The sequence below is a fragment of the Sebastes umbrosus genome, chromosome 8 (genome assembly GCF_015220745.1).
Source record: "Sebastes umbrosus isolate fSebUmb1 chromosome 8, fSebUmb1.pri, whole genome shotgun sequence".
Classification (NCBI taxonomy): domain Eukaryota; kingdom Metazoa; phylum Chordata; class Actinopteri; order Perciformes; family Sebastidae; genus Sebastes; species Sebastes umbrosus.
This window is the reverse complement of record NC_051276.1, coordinates 34,540,158-34,560,295: the sequence shown is the minus strand read 5'-3', so window position 1 is coordinate 34,560,295 and position 20,138 is coordinate 34,540,158. Positions and strand designations below refer to the sequence as shown.

Here is a 20,138-nt window from a genome sequence, read left to right as displayed (position 1 = left end):
TGAGAGCTCAACCTGATCTCACGGGAAGGCGTACAACATTTTAAGGACAATCTGCGTGTCATGATAATGCGTTTTAGGCTTTCCGCGTGTCATTTCACGCCACGGGGGTTGTGAAATGTCTTTGCATGTGTCATTTAATATCATGTCTTTAGCGTGAAATGATCGCAGTTAGGCTTAGGCAACAAAACTACTTAGTTATACCTAGTTCACACATCACCACTTTAGCCCTGATTTTCCGCTCCCCGACAAGAGCCCCAGATCAGAGGCAAATCAGCGTTGGGTCGGCGCTCGAGTGTCATGTGTGAGCTGCTCAAAGACGCGAGCGGAGAGGCTCGCCAACGCTCGCCGACGCCTCACAGACACATTCCAGATATCTATCATGCTAAATATCTGGACCTGTCTGTAACAAACAGGAACTTACTGTATGTGCTGCATTTGCAACACGGAGAAAAGTTGTTGTTGCACCGAAAGGAATACATCGTAAAAAGAGAGTGTAAACTGGTGGAAACAGGCTACTTTGAGAACACGTACCAACAACAACATCAGCAATGTGTCTCGTGTATGGTATCACGTCATTTGCCGTGTATCTCTCGCGTGTGTTTTCGATTCCTTCTGCTGAAAGATCTTGTAGTGTCACCGGTCAGTCATGTAGCGTGAAAACGACCTAAAGACACCTGATTACAAGACAGCAAAGTTGGACTTAAAATAAGTACGTAAACTTAGCAAATATGTACGTAAACAGCGTAACATAAGTACAGAAAACACGTCACAAATGTCACTAACATCCCTTCAAAATAACTCAACAACATTTTGGGACACCGGTCTCCATTGTTTGTTGTTTTCCATATGATACCATTATCTTCACTCTAGCTTTAAAAGTGAGACTGCTACAACCTAAAAATTGCAAGTTGCGTAAATGCGTTAAAGAAATTAGTGGCATTTAAACAACTTTGCGCGTTATTATCACGTTAACTTTGACAGCAAATATAGTTAAGTACGTTGTTGCGTCTGTGATTTTGTTCGTCTAGAGGACGGCGATAACGTGATACAGGAGCAGTGTTTTCTCTTTGGAGCTTCTGTTGCTGAACACAACTACAGAATTCATAAGTATTTTCATACTGAATATACGTGAAGACAGCAGTCATTGTGTAAAGACAGCAGTCATTGTGTAGTTTGTCAATAGATAAAAGTCTGTTTTTACTCTCTGGAGTGGCAGCGTTGCTGCACGCTGCCAACGTGCTAAACTGCACAGACTTGTTCCAAGAAGTCTGGTGGTCGGACTAACCACTAATGGGCTCACTTGCCTTCGCAAAAACCTGCTGCAGAGTCATTTTGTGTTTGTTTCATTGCGAGTGAATGTAACACAGATGATCTGAGCCTGGTAGTTTTGCTGGGAAAGCCAGCCCCTGAAGAGCGAGTCAATAAATAGGTTAGAGTTCAAGTGTGAGCGATCTGGCCTCTGTGTGGCCCGGGGGGAGGGGGGGTGGCAACTAAACTCCGCTGACCTCTCCTCAACTTCTCAGACTGCCTCGCTTACTCGTCCTCTGAGTCTTTCCTTCTTTCTCACTCTGTCTCTTATCCATCATCCTGTCTGCCTGTCTGTTGGCTCTCTTGGTCTCTTTTGTATACAAGAGGCTGAGGAGAGCCTAGATCCTTTTTCCACTTTGCATGTGTACTGGAGAAGGGACTGCCACTGAGGGAAGAGTTTGGCTCGCGGAGCAACAGGCAGACGGGATGAGTCTGCCCGCTGACAAGCAGACATCCACAACCAGCCCACACTTCTCCCCGACTCTGACCCATATGCGCTTTGGAAGGCAGACAGCCAATATGTCATACCACTTCTTCATGTCACAAATATAAAAACAAATGAAATCTATGCACTGCATACAAATCCAATCAACAAAAATGTCTCAACCATCTAACAGTAGTTATCTGTTTAGGTCCACAACATGCCGGTCAAGATGTGGAAGTGATCACATTGGACATGCTTTAACATATACTGAATAACTGAGGTCTCCTAAAGGGGACATATCATGCTCATATTCAGGTTCATACTTGTATTTTGGGTTTCTACTAGAACATGTGTACATGCTGTAATGTTCAAAAAACACATTATATTTCTCACACTGTCCGTCTGAATATACCTGTATCTACGTATCCTCATATAACGGTTCGTATGATATCGTACAAAAAGTTATTCCTCCTTTTTCGTTCGTTTTCCTATGAATATCCAGCAACACGTGTCAGTTTCCGCTTGTAACATGCATACAGTCTTTTCAAAAACAAATTTCCGTCTTCACAGGAAACAACTTCCTTAGGTTTAGGCAACAAAACAACTTAGTTAGCTTTAGGAAAAGATCGTCGTTCGGCTTAAAATAACTCCGGAAGTGGCGTAACCTATGTGACAAATAAATCAACGATGACTTCTGGTATCACACGGGACATGAACGCCGTCTCCTGGGTGAAAGTCCAGTATTTTTTGACCCACCCATCCAACCCGACCTCCTTTCGACCTCTATTCACGATTACATTACACAGACTGATTGTGTGAGATGTATACGAATTACAGTGCATTGCTTTTCATAGGTATAGCTAAGAACAGTGTATGAGAACAGCCTGCCTGTATTCACCTTATGTCTGAAACGCTCTGTTTTAGCATCCTGTCTCTTTAAGACCCCCTCACGAAAAAGCCCAGTCTGCTCTGATTGGCTTGTGAGAAAAACATGGTGCACCTTTGCAAAGGTAGTTCTCAAGCTGTGGGCGGTTTATTCTAATGAGCCTGCATGTGACATTGGAAGAATCATGTTTTTTGCACGCCAAAGCATGTAAGAGACCCGTCTGTCCACCAGAGGATAGCGTGTCAGTGTCACGTTTTGTGAATATTACATTCAGGGCAACAAAACTACTTAGGTTTAGGAAAAACATCACGGTTGGCTTTAAAATAAGTATGTAAACTAATAATCTAATAAAATATCACATGCTTTTGCCTTGCGTATTATCGTGTCATTCACAAAAAACTGACTGGGTTTCACAGTTTGTGGGTTGGTAGGACCTCCAGATACCCAAATATATGAGCACAAGCACTGAGAAAATGAGTTTTTCATGATATGTCCCCTTTAAACACTTGAAGGTCCTTTGAAACATTGACTCAGCAGGTCGAGCAGGTCCTACACTAATGGCACTGAACCCCACATGGTCAGACCAGCACCTTGCATGGCAGTTTGCTGCAACAGACCAATATTCTTTAGTCCAGCTCTCATGGGAACATTTCTTTCTGCTTCTCAGTATGGAGGTCCTCTATAGGAAATATGTAAACAAACATGATGATGTATGCTGCTTAGAGTGTAACAGTATCTCATTGTTCCCTCTTTTGGGAATGTCACGTAGGAGCAATATTCATAATAAGGCGCTCTGTGATGAACTTCAAACATCACCAGACAATCAGAACTGTGTAATGGATCTGTTGGTTTTATGTTGGCCGGTGTGCTTGCTGCACAGCGTGAACTACAGTGTCTCTGGCAACTGTGTGCTCGTTCATGAGGGTGGACGGACGCATTAGGACTTGAGGCTGCAAGGTTTTCTCTTTAGTCAAAATGGTTATCTGGATTTGTTTCATGTCTAAAGCGGGGCGTACACTGTACGATTTTAAGAAATGTTGTTGAGTACTTCCTACTCCTACTGTACGAGTAGATCGTTTGCGATGTAAAGCCAAAGCTCACGATTTCTGTGCTCACAGTGTTCGTGTAAAGACCCTGAGGGCCGTTATGGCTGTCAATAAAGATTCATTTGAAAGCTCCGAGGCAGGTAAAGCTTGTTAGCTAGCAGAGGTCTGTACGGGTCACAATGCTAACAAGGCAGAAACGTGCTGCCTTCATCATCTGTGCCATCCTGTCTGCTGAAACGTCTAAAAAAAATAGGCGGCGGTGTAACGTTATATGGACTGGCAGGTGGCGAGGAAGACGTGGACAGTATGGCTCGTCCATTTTGCAGAGAGAATTGGATGTAAGCTAGCTACGTTTCACTAGCTATATCTATTGTATATTGTCTTATCTTGATAGCTCCGCTCTGGTCGGAAGAAGTTAATCGGTCCTCGGTCACCCCTGTACACTGCGCAGCAAACACCTGATGAAAATGAAATTCGGCACTCGACTCAGCTCAAAATTTGGGCCAGAAACGGGTTAAAAATCGTACAGTGTTCGCTCAGCTTTAGACGTCTTCTTCAGCGTCACTTCAAGGTCCTTTGTCCATTGTCTCATCTTTTTTCCATCTGGAAAAAAGCCTAACCAATGTCCCCAATCTCGTTCTCTGTTTTCACAAGGACGTGTATCTTATTGTAGAGCTTCAAGCTTCAACTAATGATTTTTCAATCATTGATGATCAATTAAATTCTTGATTATTTAAAAAAAAAATGATGGTTTGATCTGAAAAATATAAATAAAAATCGTAAAAAAAGACCCAAAGATGTTTATAAAAGAAAGATAATTATACAAAAGAGCAGATGTTTTGTACTTTTGATAACTATTGATAAAGGAATTGATTAATCAGTCTAGTAACTAAATGATCGATCATCATTTCACCTTGTTCTAAACCTGAGAACCATGTTCATTTGAACGGTATGATATTCATATCACAGGTGGCTGGCTGATATCCAGTATCAGATAATAAACGTCCAGTATCGGTGTGATATATCGGTCTGACTGCTCTGCTCCAGTCCAGCCTCCCGGGGGACAGACTACTGCTGTCTGTCTGTCTGCTGAGGCTGCCAGCGCTACAAAAACAAGACAGCGAGGCGAGGCGAGGCGAGGGGCCCCAGGGGGCCTTCAGGGTGGGGACGGCTCAGGGGTGAGGGAGGGGGAGACGTGGAGGACGAGGGGACGGTGTTTACTTTTGTCCTCTGTGCCCGCCCTGCCCGGCTGGCTGGCTGGGAAACGACGGCAGAGGGGAGGAGGAAGGAGGAAGACCCTGTCTGGACGAGCAAGAGGACACAGGACAAGTCTGATTATGTGTGTGTGTGAGCGAGAGAGAGAGAGAGAGACAGAGAGAGAGAGAGAGAAAGAGAGAGAGAGAGAGACAGAGAGAGAGAGAGAGAGAGTCAGAGAGAAATTTGGTGTGTTTCTCGTTTCTCTACGGGTGCATGGGCTTGGTTATGTGCATGCTCTTATACTTTCTCTCTACTACTACTACTACTACTACTACTGCTGCTACTACTACTACTACTACTACTACTACTACTACTACTACTGCTCTCTGTGTAGTGGTAGACATTGTAGCAAAGTGGGGACGTTACAGTAAAGTGAAGACATTGTAGCAAAGTAAAAACATTTTGTCAAAGTAAGAACATTGTGGCAAAGTGAAGACATTGTGGCAAAATAAGGATGGTTGACCAAAGTGAAGACATTGTGGCAAAATAAGGATGGTTGACCAAAGTGAGGACATTGTGGTAAAATGGGGACCTTTCAGCAGAGTGAAGACATTGTACCAAAATGTAAGCATTGTAGCAAAGTGAGGACATTTATCATCACTTTATTTTTTGGAATCAAAACCACTTTTAAGACCTACTGTACATGGTTTGGCTTAAAACTACTATGTTTGTACAGAGAAAATGAAACTGGAGACATGCCGACGCACGCTGACGGCCTTGACAAAAGCGTTGGTATTTATTTTTGGGTTGCTGGTTTAAAAATAATTCCTGACAATGACTGATAGATTTGACTTCAGGACATCTCTGACTACATACATGCTGAAAATCAAACATTTTTACTGGATTCATTTAGAGATTTTCCAAAGTAAAAGTCCCTAGAAGTGTATGATTCAACTTTTTCCCCATGGTCTAGTGTTAAAAAAAGTTAACAAAAATCGCAGTATCGAATCGCAATACTTAAAAAAATTGTAATACATCGACACCCAAGTATCATGATAGTATCGAATCGAGAGATAGGTGAATCGTCCCAGCCCTAAAAATGACGTTCTCATACAACTGAACTGCATTCTCAGCTACGTTTGGACGGAAACTTATTTTCTCCTTTAAACATGTGGTTAACGTTGTAATTTGAAACAAAACAGAAACGCAATAAAAAAACACTTGATTAGGTTTAGTAAAGAAAGACATGATGGTTTGGCTTGAAATAGGTATGTTTATTATGTTATTTAAGTTACGGACGCAAATTGAAATAAACAAACATTGATTTTTACTTTTGACGCGGGACACGAGCAGAGTTAATTCCTGCGTTTGATCCACTTGGACCTCCTCCGTACGTGGACTTCCCGGACAAACGTATTTGTGATACGTCAAAAACAAACGTAATCTGCGAGAAAATACGTTTCCCTCGAAATTTTCAATGCAGTTTGTTTTGTTGTACGGGAACGTCCTTTTCAGGAGACCAGGCTCATTCATGCTCGGGCATTTGCATACCTGTACGTGCACACGGCTCAAGCTTGGAGCATAAGCGTGCACGGTGGCCAACGTGTACGCAGTCACGCCACTGGCTGAGTGTATACACATGTGCAGCTGTGTCTGCCTGAGTGTCCGTCTCCTCTCTCTGTGTGTGTGTGTGTGTGTGTTTGGCAGCTGGCCGGGCTCCAGCTGTGTCTGGTTGGATAATGAAGTCCAGGTGCTGCTGCGCCTGCTTTAAGACACCTGTCACCAATATTTAGTGCCAGGGAAAGCCAGACTGCAAACAGGGCGAGACGAGCTGTTTGCTTATTTTAACAAGGCTGCCTAACTGGACCTGAGGACACGGGATGTACTATGAACCCTTTCCTAGAAGCTCCGTCTGTCTGTGTGTGAATGTGCAGCTCGGAGCCTCCACAAATCATTTAGCTCCCCCGACTTTTGCTGATTCAGACATCGCAACCAACCAGTGTTTCCCTGAAGGTTTTGTCTCAAAAGGTTGAATATTTTAATAGATTTGTGCTTTCTAGTTTCAACTCATTTGCAAGAATTCCCATTAACATGTATTTTACTTTATTATTTGTTGAGGAATAAACATAATTTCATGATTTTAAGTTCAGGCAAAGACGACACAAGATCCAGCCGACAGTTAAAGTGCATTGGATGCATCTATATGTGTGTGAATACACATGCAGAAAGAGGTTTATGTGTGTATATTATATAATATTAAGTGGGCATTAAAGTCTAAACACGTTCTCATCCCAACTCGCCTTGGCGTCACTTTAGTTTCAGGCAACAAAGCCACTATAGTTATAGTTAGGTTTAAGAAAGAACTACATGGTTTGGTTTAAAACTACCACGTTTGTAAAGTGAAATTGAAACTGAACGTTGTGAACACGGGACACAAAGGAACAGCTGACTGTAACGTGAAAGTGAAACTAAGGAATGGGACACGAACAGCGGTTTCCTGGATGAAAGCCCTGTGTTTGTTTGACCTGCCCACCCGGTGTTTGTCTTTTCGCTCTTTAAACTACGTCACGTCCGGCACACTTTCTCTGAGCATTTAATATTGCTGCGGATGGATTTAACTTCTAGTTCGTTGCTCGGTGCTGAAGGGTGGCTAGAGCATCAGTATGGAACGCCTGTGGCTGAGCCTAAGCCTCAGTATTTGACGCCCTGGGAATGAGAACCAGCTACACGTTCCTCATGCAGAGAGACTCATCAAAACATTAAGTTGAAATCATCATTTAAGCATTAAGATCCTCTTTATGCTCTTTGCAAAACCAGCATGAAAGTTCAAAACCAGCAGTTTTAAAAGAACTTCATGAGAATGATTTTTAAGATGTTCTTTATTATAATTCACTAGTTTTGTACTTTCAAGGAATACTCCACTGAAATACAATTATTTATTTATTTTTCCACCTGTAGAAAGGCCCCTAGAAATGTCTGAAATAACCCCGGTAACAACAGCGTGTTCTCATTCTAAGGGCGTCAAATACCGACGCTTTGTCACAGCCATCGGCGTTCGATATCAACGCACAAGGCACGCTCTCACAGCGGTATGAGATGCACTGGATGTTCCATTAAGTACAATGTAAACCCATCCGTGGCAACAGCAAACGCACAAGGAAAGTGTGCAGAGAGTGTATAGTGACGTTGTTTAAAAAGTGAAAGAGACACACAGGGCGAGTGGGAGGCTTTCATCCAGGAGACCGCCTTTCATGTCCCTTGTCACATTTCACTTTCACTTTACTGTCAACTGATTTTGTGTCCCCTGTTCACAGCTTCAAGTCCCATTTTCGCTGTAAAAATGTAGTTTTAAGCCCAACCATGTTGTTTTTTTCCTAAATCTAAGTGGTTATGTTGTTGTCTTTATAAATGTAACTGATCATACAAATCAACCAAAGAAAGTTCTGCTGCAGAATTTTCTGCAGACTCTGCTTGAGTGTTCCTTTAACAAATCAAAGGCTTCATTGAGTCATTAAACTCGTATATACAACTGCAGAGCCGCTCAGCTACCCTCCTTTTCCTGTGTTCATGTCAGCCTTTACATACAGACATCTACATTTCCTTATAGTCTGAAGAGCCAAACAAAGGCCTACCTGTGTAGAGTCCTCGGAAACTTACCTCCGTCCTTCCAGCACATTGGGGCTTGTTTAACTTTTACACGGGCCCCTCCGCTGTCCAACTCCCGTCTCCAACACCTGTGGCCTCTCAACAGCCTGTCTGTGTCACCCTCCACCTGCCAGCGCCAGCCTGCCGCCGACTGCCAGCACTTTTCAAATACCTTGTCTGAGCAAAATGCCCGTGCCGTTCGTTGTTTCGCTGGCGTTTTCTCTGACGTGCTTGGAAGCCCGACAGTGCGTACTGGGTTGCTTTAGAAGCAGAGTTCACCTGATGCTGTAATCCAGAACATCTTTCAGCTCTCAGCTTTATATGCACTCACAAGACACAACTCTTAATTCAATTAAGGCAATAATGTGAGTCAGGCAGGAGCTTTATAAACACTTTACTGTGTTTATGTGAGTGCATTTAGGACGCTGTTATGCTGAGGAAGGATCCCTGTAGGGAGACACGGTATGAAGGGTTCGGGGAAACAGCTCCAGGCTTCAGGAGGGAGCCGGGCTAACTGTTCCCCCTGTTTCCAGTCTTTATGCTAAGCTAGGTTAACCATGTCCTGACTCAAGCTCCACACTTAATGCACATGACATGAGAGTGATAACGATCTAACTCTCAGAAAGAAAGCAAATAAGTCTATTTCCAAAATGTTGAACTATTTGCTTTAGTGGCATTATATAGTCAACCTGATCTCACCTGTACTCGTCATATTTTATATAAAAATGGACGTTGTGAAACGGTCGCTGGATAACGTTGTAACACGTGGTTAATGTTGTGAAACGTGGTTACGGTTAATGTTGTAACATGTCAATAACATTGTGAAACGTCGCGGATAATGTTGTAGCACGTGGTTAACGTTGGCGGTTAACGTAACATGTGGTTAACATTAACAAATGGTCGCTGGATAATGTAACACATGGTTAACGTTGTGAAACGTTGGCCGTTAACATTGTAACACATGGTTAACATTGGCGGTTAATGTTGTAACACGTGGTTAACGTTGTGAAACGTTGGTGGGTAACATTGTAACACGTGGTTAACGTTGTGAAACAGTCGCGGATAATGTAACACGTGGTTAACGTTGGCAGTTAATGTTGTAACATGTGGTTAATGTTGTAATACATGGTTAACGTGAGACGGTCGCAGTTAATGATGTAAAACGTGGTCAACATTGTGAAGCGGTCGTGGATAATGTAACACGTGGTTAACGTTGTGAAACATTGGTGTTATCAATGTAACACGTGGCTAACGTTGTGGAAATGAATGGTGGTTAATGTGGTTAACGTTGGCAGTTAATGTTGTAACACGTGGTTAATGTTGTGGAAGGGTTGCGGTTAATGTTGTGAAATGTGGTTAACGTTGTGGAAGGGTCGTGGTTAGGTTTAGGCAACAAAACCACTTAGTTACTCCTCCGTCCCGCCCTCAGTGGACTTCTGGAGTTAGTTGAAAGCCCGGTGTGTCTCATACAGACGTTAAAGGGTGCCTTGTGCGTTGGTATCAAGACACCGAGGGCTGTTGGCCAAGCGTCGCCATTTGACGCCCTGGGAGTGAGACCCGGCTGAAGTAGTGCTCGTTGTTGATGAAGCTCAGATTGTTTTTCACTCATTTTTTATTGTCATGTCAAATACGAACCCTGAGGATTCCTTTATATAATGAAGACAGATTAAATATTTCAGTACAAATACTTTCATCAGCGCACAAAAATGTACATTTGTTTTGTAAAATCAGTGAAGTACAGCAACTTTTGCAGCTTTCTGCACCTCATTAGGTGTCGGGTGTGTCCACTTTCTGCTGTTTTGTCTCTTGTATGTTGGATCAACACTGATGTGATTTACTGTTGAACAGCCTCCCGTCTGTGTGAAGGTAAAAGGCAGCAGCAGCAGCAGCAGCACTTCAGGTATCCCCTCCTAAACAACCACAGATGTTCTTGGAGGCGAGGGATTTCACTGGAGAGTCAGAAAGGAAATATTACGACCACAAATGTGTTCTCGTGGCGTAAAAAAAAAAACCTCCAGGCCCTTCTGTGGGTTTGGAAGCTGAGAAGCCTCAATTTGGAGAGGGAAAAGACATGAAAAAACACCCACACGTCTCGGCAGTACGCTTTCATCCACAACTCACATAAGTGCCTGGACGTGGGTTTTTAATGCCACGAGAACTCATTAGTGGTCATGATATTTCCCTTCGTACCCCTCAGCCTTTGTTAAAGACTCATCACTGGTGCTTCCATCTAGAAACACAGACCGGTTTCTGGCCCAGATTCCCTCCATTAATCATAACGTTGGCCGCTCTGGGTTTGGTGAAAACGTGGTCACGTGTACGATGTCGGTCTGAGTGTTGAGAGCTTCAGAGGTTTCTGATGTCTAGCAGATGATAGTCTTTCATCACAAACAGGCAGAAACATCACAGTCTGTGTTGAAGTGATCTTGATGGTTTTAAAACACATCCTGGTATTTACTACTGTAGTCATTAGAAGTCTGGGTTAAAGTCTGTTTTTTCCTGAGCCAGTAGAGATGTTTTGCTTATCTTTCATGCCGGAAATTAAGGTCAGAGATCAGTTTCTTGTCCCAAGCTGCTCAGGCTGTTCTCATTCACTGATCCTACTTATACCTATGAAAAGTCTGTATATAACTCCAGCCCGGTCTCATTCCCAGGGTGTCAAATATACCGGCGCTACCGACGCACAAGGCACCCTTTAACGTCTAGTACGAGACGCACCGGGCTTTCAACTAACTCCATGAAACTTTCTCCAGTGTTTCTAAAAACCATGAAGTTTATTATCAGACGTGGAGGCATTTTAAGATTTGACCTCTGGGGACTAAGCAATTTTTTTCACTTTTTTACGCAGGCATAAAGGCGGTTTACATCAATGTGTTTAATTTTCATCCTGGTATTACATTATTATACACATAATGGGTAAAAGATGGCCAGATCTGGGTAGAATGAGACCAGAACCGGGTAGAAGAAGACCAGATCTGGGTAGAATAAGACCAGATCTAGGTAGAATGAGACCAGATCAGGGTATAAGAAGACCAGATCTGGGTAGAAGAAGACCAGATCTAGGTAGAATAAGACCAGATCTAGGTAGAATGAGACCAGATCTAGGTAGAAGATGACCAGATCTAGGTAGAATGAGACCAGATCAGGGTAGAAAATGACCAGATCTGGGTAGAAAATGACCAGATCTGGGTAGAAAAAGACAAGATCTAGGTAGAATAAGACCAGATCTAGGTAGAATAAGACCAGATCTAGGTAGAAGACAACCAGATCTGGGTAGAATGAGACCAGAGCTAGGTAGAATAAGACCAGATCTAGGTAGAATAAGACCAGATCTAGGTAGAAGACAACCAGATCTGGGTAGAATGAGACCAGAGCTAGGTAGAATAAGACCAGATCTAGGTAGAATAAGACCAGATCTGGGTAGAATAAGACCAGATCTGGGTAGAATGAGACCAGATCTGGGTAAAATAAGACCAGATCTGGGTAGAATAAGACCAGATCTGGGTAGAATAAGACCAGATCTAGGTAGAATAAGACCAGATCTGGGTAGAATAAGACCAGATCTGGGTAGAATGAGACCAGATCTGGGTAGAATAAGACCAGATCTGGGTAGAATAAGACCAGATCTGGGTAGAATAAGACCAGATCAACAAAACAAACACAGGACCTTCACCCAGGAGGCCGCCGTTTGTGTCCTTTATGCAACCAAAAGTCAACATTGACTTATTGTACCTTAGTTTTAACGTCACGTACGTAGGTTACATAACAAACACAGATATTTTACACAACAAACAAACTTATTTGAACCCAAACCAAGATCTTTTCCTAAATCTATCCAAGTAGTTTTGTTGCTTAAACAGGTTCTGCACGGCAGGGGTTTGCACCGGCGCAATGATCGCTCGCGTTGCTGGACATTCGTAGGAGAACGCACGAGACTTTTTGTAAGATATCATGCGAACTGTCGTATGAGGGTATGTTGAGCTGCTGCAGCGATGACATGGGAACTTTTACCACCAGAACGGTCTCTTCAACAACCAGATATTTCTTTATTTGTCCACATACTCAACCCGTCTGTCTTCCTCTCTCTCTCTGTCTCTGATTAACCAGGATGAGGGTGTGGTCGTGGGAACAGTGCGGGGAGACGGGCGTGGTCCTGCTGGGCTTCCTGACGCTGGCGGTGTCTGTGGGGAGCCCATCGTCCACCAGGGGGCTGCAGGTACACAACACACAACACACAACACACAACACACAACACACACTCCGCTAATGTTGATGAAAGATTTCCTTTTCACAATGTTGTTGTCCTCCACTGCTTTTTTGTTGTGTTATTGGTTGTCTAACAAACATCTCAGTCATCTTTGACTGGATTATGATGACAGCAGAACTGAACAAGTATTCTGACATCATAGGAAACATGTTAGTTTGCTGTCGTTGCAGCCCAGTGAGCATTGTTTTGCTGATTTGCAGGTCAGAACATTAAGTAACAAAAGACTAAGTCTAAACAAACAAGGTGCAGCAAACAAGACCGAACGCAAAGTGTGTTGGTATGAAAAAAAACATCTTAGGAACGAGCTAGATGGCACCGGAATCAATAACCAAATAGAACAAAACAGCTGCAAACTGTAACTTAAAATCAAAGCTAAGCTGGCAAACAATTTGACATAAACAAGAAAACTCCACTCTAACACAGGGGTCAGCAACCTTTACCATCAAAAGAGCCATTTTAGGCAACAAAAAAAAAAAAAAAAAAATCTGTCTGGAGCCACAAAACATGTGATCATTGTGATGAAGAACACAGTTTATAGTCAAAGCATAAAGTATATAAGTCTAATGCAGTGAGGGCCAAAGAGACAATGTACTACGGAGTACTAGGGTCACATTGAGGGAAAAAACATCTGAGATTTACACAATAAAGTCAGAATATTACAAGAAAAAAGTCATAACATTACGAGAATAAAGTCATAACTTGACGAGAAAAAGTCGTAATTTTACGAAAATAAAATCAGGACTTTACGAGAAAAAAAGAAAATAACACGTAAAATTACTACTTTATAATATTTTATTCTCATAATACTAGGACTTTTTTTCTCGTAAATTTATAACTTCATTCTCGTAATATTATGACTTTATTCTCAAAATCTCAGATTTCTTTTTTCCCTCAATGTGACCCTAATACTCCGTCGTACCGTCGTACCATAGACCTACAACAATGATAAATAAAAATGAAAATGTAAACAAAAAAACAGTTATTCATTTCCATCTTTAAAACTCCCCAGGGAGCCACAGGAGAGGAGCTGAAGAGACGCAGTTTGCTGACCCCTGGTCTAACTACTCTCAGTCTAATACAACAAAATACACTAACGGCACCCACCCACTAACCTAGTGTTTTTAAACAGAAAATAAGTAACCAAAAATGCACTGCAATATGTGTCCTAAGAAATAACTTATCCCTAGCCCAGTCACAAACAAGTTATGAATGCTTCTGTTTCTAGACGCACAACACACAAATCACTAATACCAGCACGGAAGTAGTTTAGTCAGTATTAACAAAGAAGCAACAAGCTGAACTGATCGAGGGATAATCACTCAATGTAAGCTTTTCAACCTACATGTTTAAGTTAAAAAGTAACTTAAACATGTAGATGTCTTTTGATCTGTTAATCAGCTCCTACTGGGAGGAGTTAAGAGAGACAAAATCCATTTCAGCTTCTGGACTAGCTTATGCTCAACTACAGTAACGTTTGCTTATCAGTATTTATTCATTTTTAGTATTTATTTATAACGTATAACTTATCAAGATTCAAAGTAACTGGAGACAAAACTTTATTTTTCTACTCCAAGTAGATCATAAATCCTTTAATAAACAGTAATAACGACCCGTTCACTTGTCCCAGTCTTGTCCTGTCCAATATGGCGCCCGTCGTTGACGTATCGCTGCAACGGGTTGAAGGGTCCAATACGGCGTCTGTGTGTATATGTCTATGGTAGTACTTCAATCCTTCACCCCTGACTCAAAAGAATAAAAAAAGGTCAAATAAATTGAATTAAAACTAAAAAGAAACCACACGCAAAGTGTAAATAATAACTTTAATAAGACCAATCAGTTCTTCTTCTTCTTCTCTGTCTTTCCTGTCTCACTCTCTCCATACCCATCTCTCTCTCTCTCTCTCTTAAGCTCTCTGTCTGGTATTTCCAGTGTCTCTCTCTCACAGCTGCTCCGTCTCACACCTTTACAAGGAGCTCAGTGCACATTCCAGCGGTCACTCTGATGAATCGGTCTGAATGAGGGGACGCACGCAGCCATCGGCCTGAATTAATGCTGCCGCTGCTGCTGCTGCTGTTGCACATCAGGAATGTGTGAAACGCTGACCGTCTTCACACGTTGGAGCCCCAGAACAAAACACTGTGACGCTCATCTACTGTGATTCTATTTGGTTCTGACGCACTCTGATCTGACCGTCCAAACATCTGTACCGCAGTTTTACACAGTGCTGTTACTGTCACTAACACTACCACAACTTATACTACAACGAATACTAGACTGCTCATACAAATATTACCACCAAATTCTACTTTTACTCAGATGTTTTCCTTAAGTAAAAGTAATACCATAGTGTTGAAATACTTGTAACTAGTAACTAAAGTTTTAAGATAAATGAAATAAAAAGTATAAAATAGCATAAAATTGAAAACGTCAAATAGAGTTAGTACCTTAAACAACGTACATACAACGTAGTAGGTGTAGCAGGCCCTTACTGACCCACATCTATGGTACTTATAACGAGCGATAGAACAACATTTAATGAGCTGATAATAGTTGAAACGGGTGCCTAGGCTATTACACTTCTGTGTCGCTGATGGCGACGGCCAAAAACATAGATGGCGACAGCCAAAAACAAAGATGGCGACGGCAAAAAACATATATGGTGATGGCCATTATGGTCCATCACTAGTTTCCATACTATAACGCAGGGGATGCTTTAGAGGCGGGGCTACCTTGTGATTGACAGGTTGCTACCACGGCGTTGTCCGGTCTGGGAGTTGTCCGTGATTTCGTCTTACAACTTTAACCCTTTCACAGCGTGTTTTCACTTCATCAAAGTCAATTTTAACCTTTTTGGTCGCCTAAAAATGTCTTATTCAGCGTTCGGCTGTACTTAGCTCCACCCTCTCGTCTCACTTCTGGTTGCAAAAAACCAAGATGGCGACGGCCAAAATGCCAAACTCGAGGCTCCAGAACGGCAGTCCACAAACCGACGGGTAACGTCACGGTGACTACTCCACTTCTTATATACAGTCTATGGTCTTTATGTATTTGTGTGTGTGTGTTTTCAGGAGGACGGCGTGGCGTCCAACAGTCTGGAGGAGGAGCTGGAGGTGACCACGTACTGGTGGGGGGAGTGGGCCAAGTGGACAGCCTGCACTCGAGCCTGTGGAGGAGGGGTGATGTCACAGGAGAGACACTGCCTCAAACAGAGGTCAGTCCATTTGCACAAACGCCAAAATTGAGTTTAAGTTTGGAGCGTTATTTAACCTCCTTCCCGACAAGCTAGTATGACATGGCTGGTACCGATGGATTCATCAGCTTTTCAAGTGTCATTTAATGCCAGTATGTGCTACTCTAGCTTTAAAACTGAGCCCGTTACAACCTAAAAAACGTTAATGCGTTCAATAAATTAGTGGCGTTAAAATTAATTTATTGCCTTATCTTTGACAGCCCTTATTGCAACCAAAACAATAATATAAAGTGATTATTCTGAACTTGACAGCCACTTGTGTTGGCAGTCAAATTGTGGATTATATTAATTTGAGATCAGATCATAACACAACGTGCATCTAAACCTGATATTTTAGTCATTATGGTTTCTTCTTTTTAATATGTTGTTATTTCTCCAAATGTTTGTTTTCTGTCCAAAGAAAGAAAGTGGCTGCTGGGAAAGACAACATGACCTGTACAGGAACTGCTAAGAAATATCATCTCTGCAACACTGAGGTGAGTCCCAGACTTCCAGTTCATTTCTCATCACCTTATTTCACATCTTTATTAAAACAAACACAGTTCCTTCGGACTGGCTGACAGTAGAGGACTGTGGTTGTGGCGGGCGGGCGGCCTCCAGGCTTGACTGTATGTAGCTGTTTGAAAGTGAAGCCGGGCGGGGCTCGGAGCGGTCGTGCATTCTCAGAAAAACCATCCCTGCACAAATAAACGCTTAAGAAGAATTTATTTGTGTAACATACTGTAAAAGCGAGTCTTTTAACAAGTGTGAAACAGACCTGTTTTTAATGTCTCTGCTCTGCAGGAATGTCCTGCCGCTGGGAGGAGCTTCAGAGAGGAGCAGTGCTGGTCCTTCAACTCCCAGCTTTACAATGGGAGGAACTACCAGTGGAAACCTTTGTATCCTGGTATGAACACCCATAAAACGCCTTGACACGTCTCTTTACCCCAATAAACAGACCATAGGTGTCTGAGCTGCTCAGCTTCATCCAAGACAGTAGCATCCTTTATATGACCTCTTTAAACTGTAACTGCCTGTTAACACAGTATGTTGTTTTAAAACCTGTTCTAATTAATAGCTGGAACTTTTTTATTTATTCACCTTGTTAGTAAGTAATTATTATTATTAGAGATCTTACGACTCCGTGTTTCCTCCCTGTGGTTCCTGCACTGAGAGAGAAAATGACAAAGGCAAACAGAAAGAAGTTTGTGGGGAATATGAGACAAAGGGGGGTTCACAGGAGTTTCACACACTTCTCAACCTCCACTAAAAAAATGTTGTTTTCTCAAACACTCGCCACCGCTCTCTCTCTCGCTCTCTTGCTTCAGCACTCACCTCCCCCCGTGCACACACACTCTCAGGTCGGTCACGTTCAGGACAGGCATCACCAGATATAACTTTGTTTTTTTTGTGCTTCCATGGAGTCTGAGTTGTGGTGGAGGCTGGTCGTTTGTTGACGTTAGCCCTAAAGGCGACCGTGCATGACGTCACATCCGTTGGATTTTCTCCGGAAAAAAATGAGACAGAGTTCTTCACATTAAAAGCAGCCTACAGGCTGATAGAGGAAACACAGGAAGTCGTGGACAGTCTCATTTTTTAGGGTTACAACCTGTTCAACACATTGGCAATAAATACGTGTAAAAACTTACAAACAGTCCCTTTAAAGTTGTGAACACAAAGACAACTACATGTTGTATCACCCGGGATGTGAACTTCAGTCAGCGCCTGACGTCTGCTTTTGCTTGTGTCATAACGATCATTAGAGGTCGCTGTTGTGTTCTTTTATTCCTTCTCTCGGTGATCGACCATGTGAACAGATGATACAACTTACTAGGCCTACATCTGTGATGCTTATAACCACTTATAACGCCCATTTAATGACCTGATAACAGTCTAACTGGCTGACTAAAGAGACAGATATTTCCCTCAAGAGTTGGTGGAGACCAAACCAGAGCTTAAAAAAGAGAGTGAATATTGGACTTACATTCATCAGGTGGTTACGGACATAACTCCAAATGAGTGCTAATGTTGCTCTGTGTCTGCTGGATGTGTCATTAGGTAACACATTTACCAGAACAACATTATATTAAGGTTGGTCTACCAAAAAAGATTGCAGCTTTAAGCTAGAATAACTTCAGTGGAAATGGTAGTTGCAGAAATAGCAGAGGTTGCAATTTAGTAGGATGCAGTTTGAGCTTCTGACTGAAATAGCAGCAGTAACAGAATGAATATGATCATAGTAGTAGCAACAGTTGTAGTAGTAGAAGGAATAGCTGCACTAACAGTAGTAGTAGAAATGTTATTAAGATGCCGTGTGTTCCTCTCCAGACGACTACGTTCACATCTCCAGTAACCCCTGCGACCTCCACTGCACCACGACCGACGGCCAGAGGCAGCTGATGGTGACGGCACGAGACGGCACGTCCTGCAAGTACAGCAGCTACCGCGGCGTCTGCGTGGACGGTAAGTGTGAGGTGAGTCCAGCTTCTTCTTTACTTTCTTTGTACCTCAAAGAGGTTCACTCCACTTTGAGTTTTCAGTACCACTGAAAGCACCACGTCAAGCATGTAAACCCACAGGGAGGAGGCTGCTGCTGCGGCACATCAGCTTTCTGACAAACGTTAACTACAATATTCTAATAATTTTACATCATTACCATGTTATCACTCATAGTTGGATTCATGATTTATAGGAGATTTTTAAAATTTATTTTATCCTCTCTACTTCCACTTCCTGCTTTGCTGCTCAGCCAATCGGGTGTGACGGAGTACTGTTTTCCTCCAACACCTTGGATAAGTGTGGAGTCTGCCAGGGAGACGGCAGCAGCTGCAGCAGAGTCAACGGAAACTTCCGCCGTGGGGCCACGACTCTGGGTGAGCCAAAAACAGTATTTTTAATTTCTCCATCTCTGATATATACACCCAAACATTTAATGATTAAAGTCATCAGGATTGGTCAGAACTTTCTTCTTGGTTAAATAAAAACATATAAAATGAAAATAGACGCTGACCACTTTCTCTTTCCTCTTGTCAAGGTTACTCTTTTATCACTCAAATCCCTGAAGGATCATGGGACATCCAGATCATTGAGAGGAAGAAGTCTGCAGATGTTCTAGGTGGGTACTTCCTCTTTTCCTGTTCAAGTGTGCAACAATGAACTCTCTTTTAAATGTCTAATTTTAACTTGATGGCTAAAAAGCAAGATGTCTCCAGTGTAGTTTTTCATTGATCTCGTCCCCCCAGCTGTGACCGACCAGGCGGGTAACTTCTTCTTTAACGGGGGCTACAAGGTGGACACCCCCCAGAACTTCCACGCAGCAGGCGCCGTCTTCAAGTACCGCCGGCCCATGGATGTGTACGAGACCGGGATCGAGTACATCGTCGTTAAAGGCCCCATCGACCAGGCCATCAATATTCTGGTACGCCTAACCTTCCTCCTCCATGCTCCCCTGTTGCTTCTTCATCGTGGAGCTAATTGTTGGATAATTGTTATGTCATCAGTGACTGCAGCTCCATCTAGCGGCTGTTGTCATCTCTGGTTTAAGCTAACCAGCCCTTGACTCGACTCGCTCTCCTCTCTTTCACTCAGGTGTGGAACCAGAACGGCCGCACGCCGTACATCACTTACGAATACACCGTCCTCCGAGACTCCCTGCCACCCGTCCCTCCTCCTCCCGTCTACACCGGATCAGACACCTCAGCCGGAGAGGTCTCAGTGGAAGTGGGGGGTCTGCTGGCCGCTAACGGCAGCATTTATGACCAGGCGGCCCCCGAGAGCCAGTTGGAGCCGGGAGGCGCCGACGGGCAGAAGGGCGAAGAGACCAACGAGGTGTACGAGGAGACGGCGGCCATCGACTGCGACCAGGATGGAGCAGCTGCTCCAAAATTTACAGGTTAGGACTGTTTGTAACACCTTCCATTATGAAATAATCACCAACTTAAGAGTTTGATTCCTACCATGCTAAACATGCATGGAAGGTCATTTTGTGTTCAGCTGACATATACTAATATACCTGTGCAACGTATCCTCATGCAGCGGCTCTTATGATATCTCACGAAAAAAGTTATTCCTGCTTTTACGTTCGTTTTTTCCTACGAATGTCCATCAACACGTGTCAATTTACTCTTTTATTCATA

General features: G+C 42.9%; 1 protein-coding gene across 1 annotated transcript in view; it reads left to right on the top strand.

Moving 5' to 3' along the window:
* The window catches only part of adamtsl2 (ADAMTS-like 2), a 31,790-nt gene that overhangs the window by 1,106 nt on the left and 10,546 nt on the right, over positions 1–20,138 (top strand). Inside the window, exons 2-10 of the mRNA XM_037777858.1 lie at positions 12,614–12,722; positions 15,842–15,984; positions 16,424–16,499; positions 16,807–16,909; positions 18,331–18,476; positions 18,752–18,875; positions 19,037–19,117; positions 19,245–19,420; positions 19,591–19,894. Of these exons, the coding sequence (XP_037633786.1) occupies positions 12,615–12,722; positions 15,842–15,984; positions 16,424–16,499; positions 16,807–16,909; positions 18,331–18,476; positions 18,752–18,875; positions 19,037–19,117; positions 19,245–19,420; positions 19,591–19,894 (1,261 nt within the window). The 5' untranslated portion in view covers position 12,614. The remainder of the gene's footprint in view (positions 1–12,613; positions 12,723–15,841; positions 15,985–16,423; positions 16,500–16,806; positions 16,910–18,330; positions 18,477–18,751; positions 18,876–19,036; positions 19,118–19,244; positions 19,421–19,590; positions 19,895–20,138) is intronic.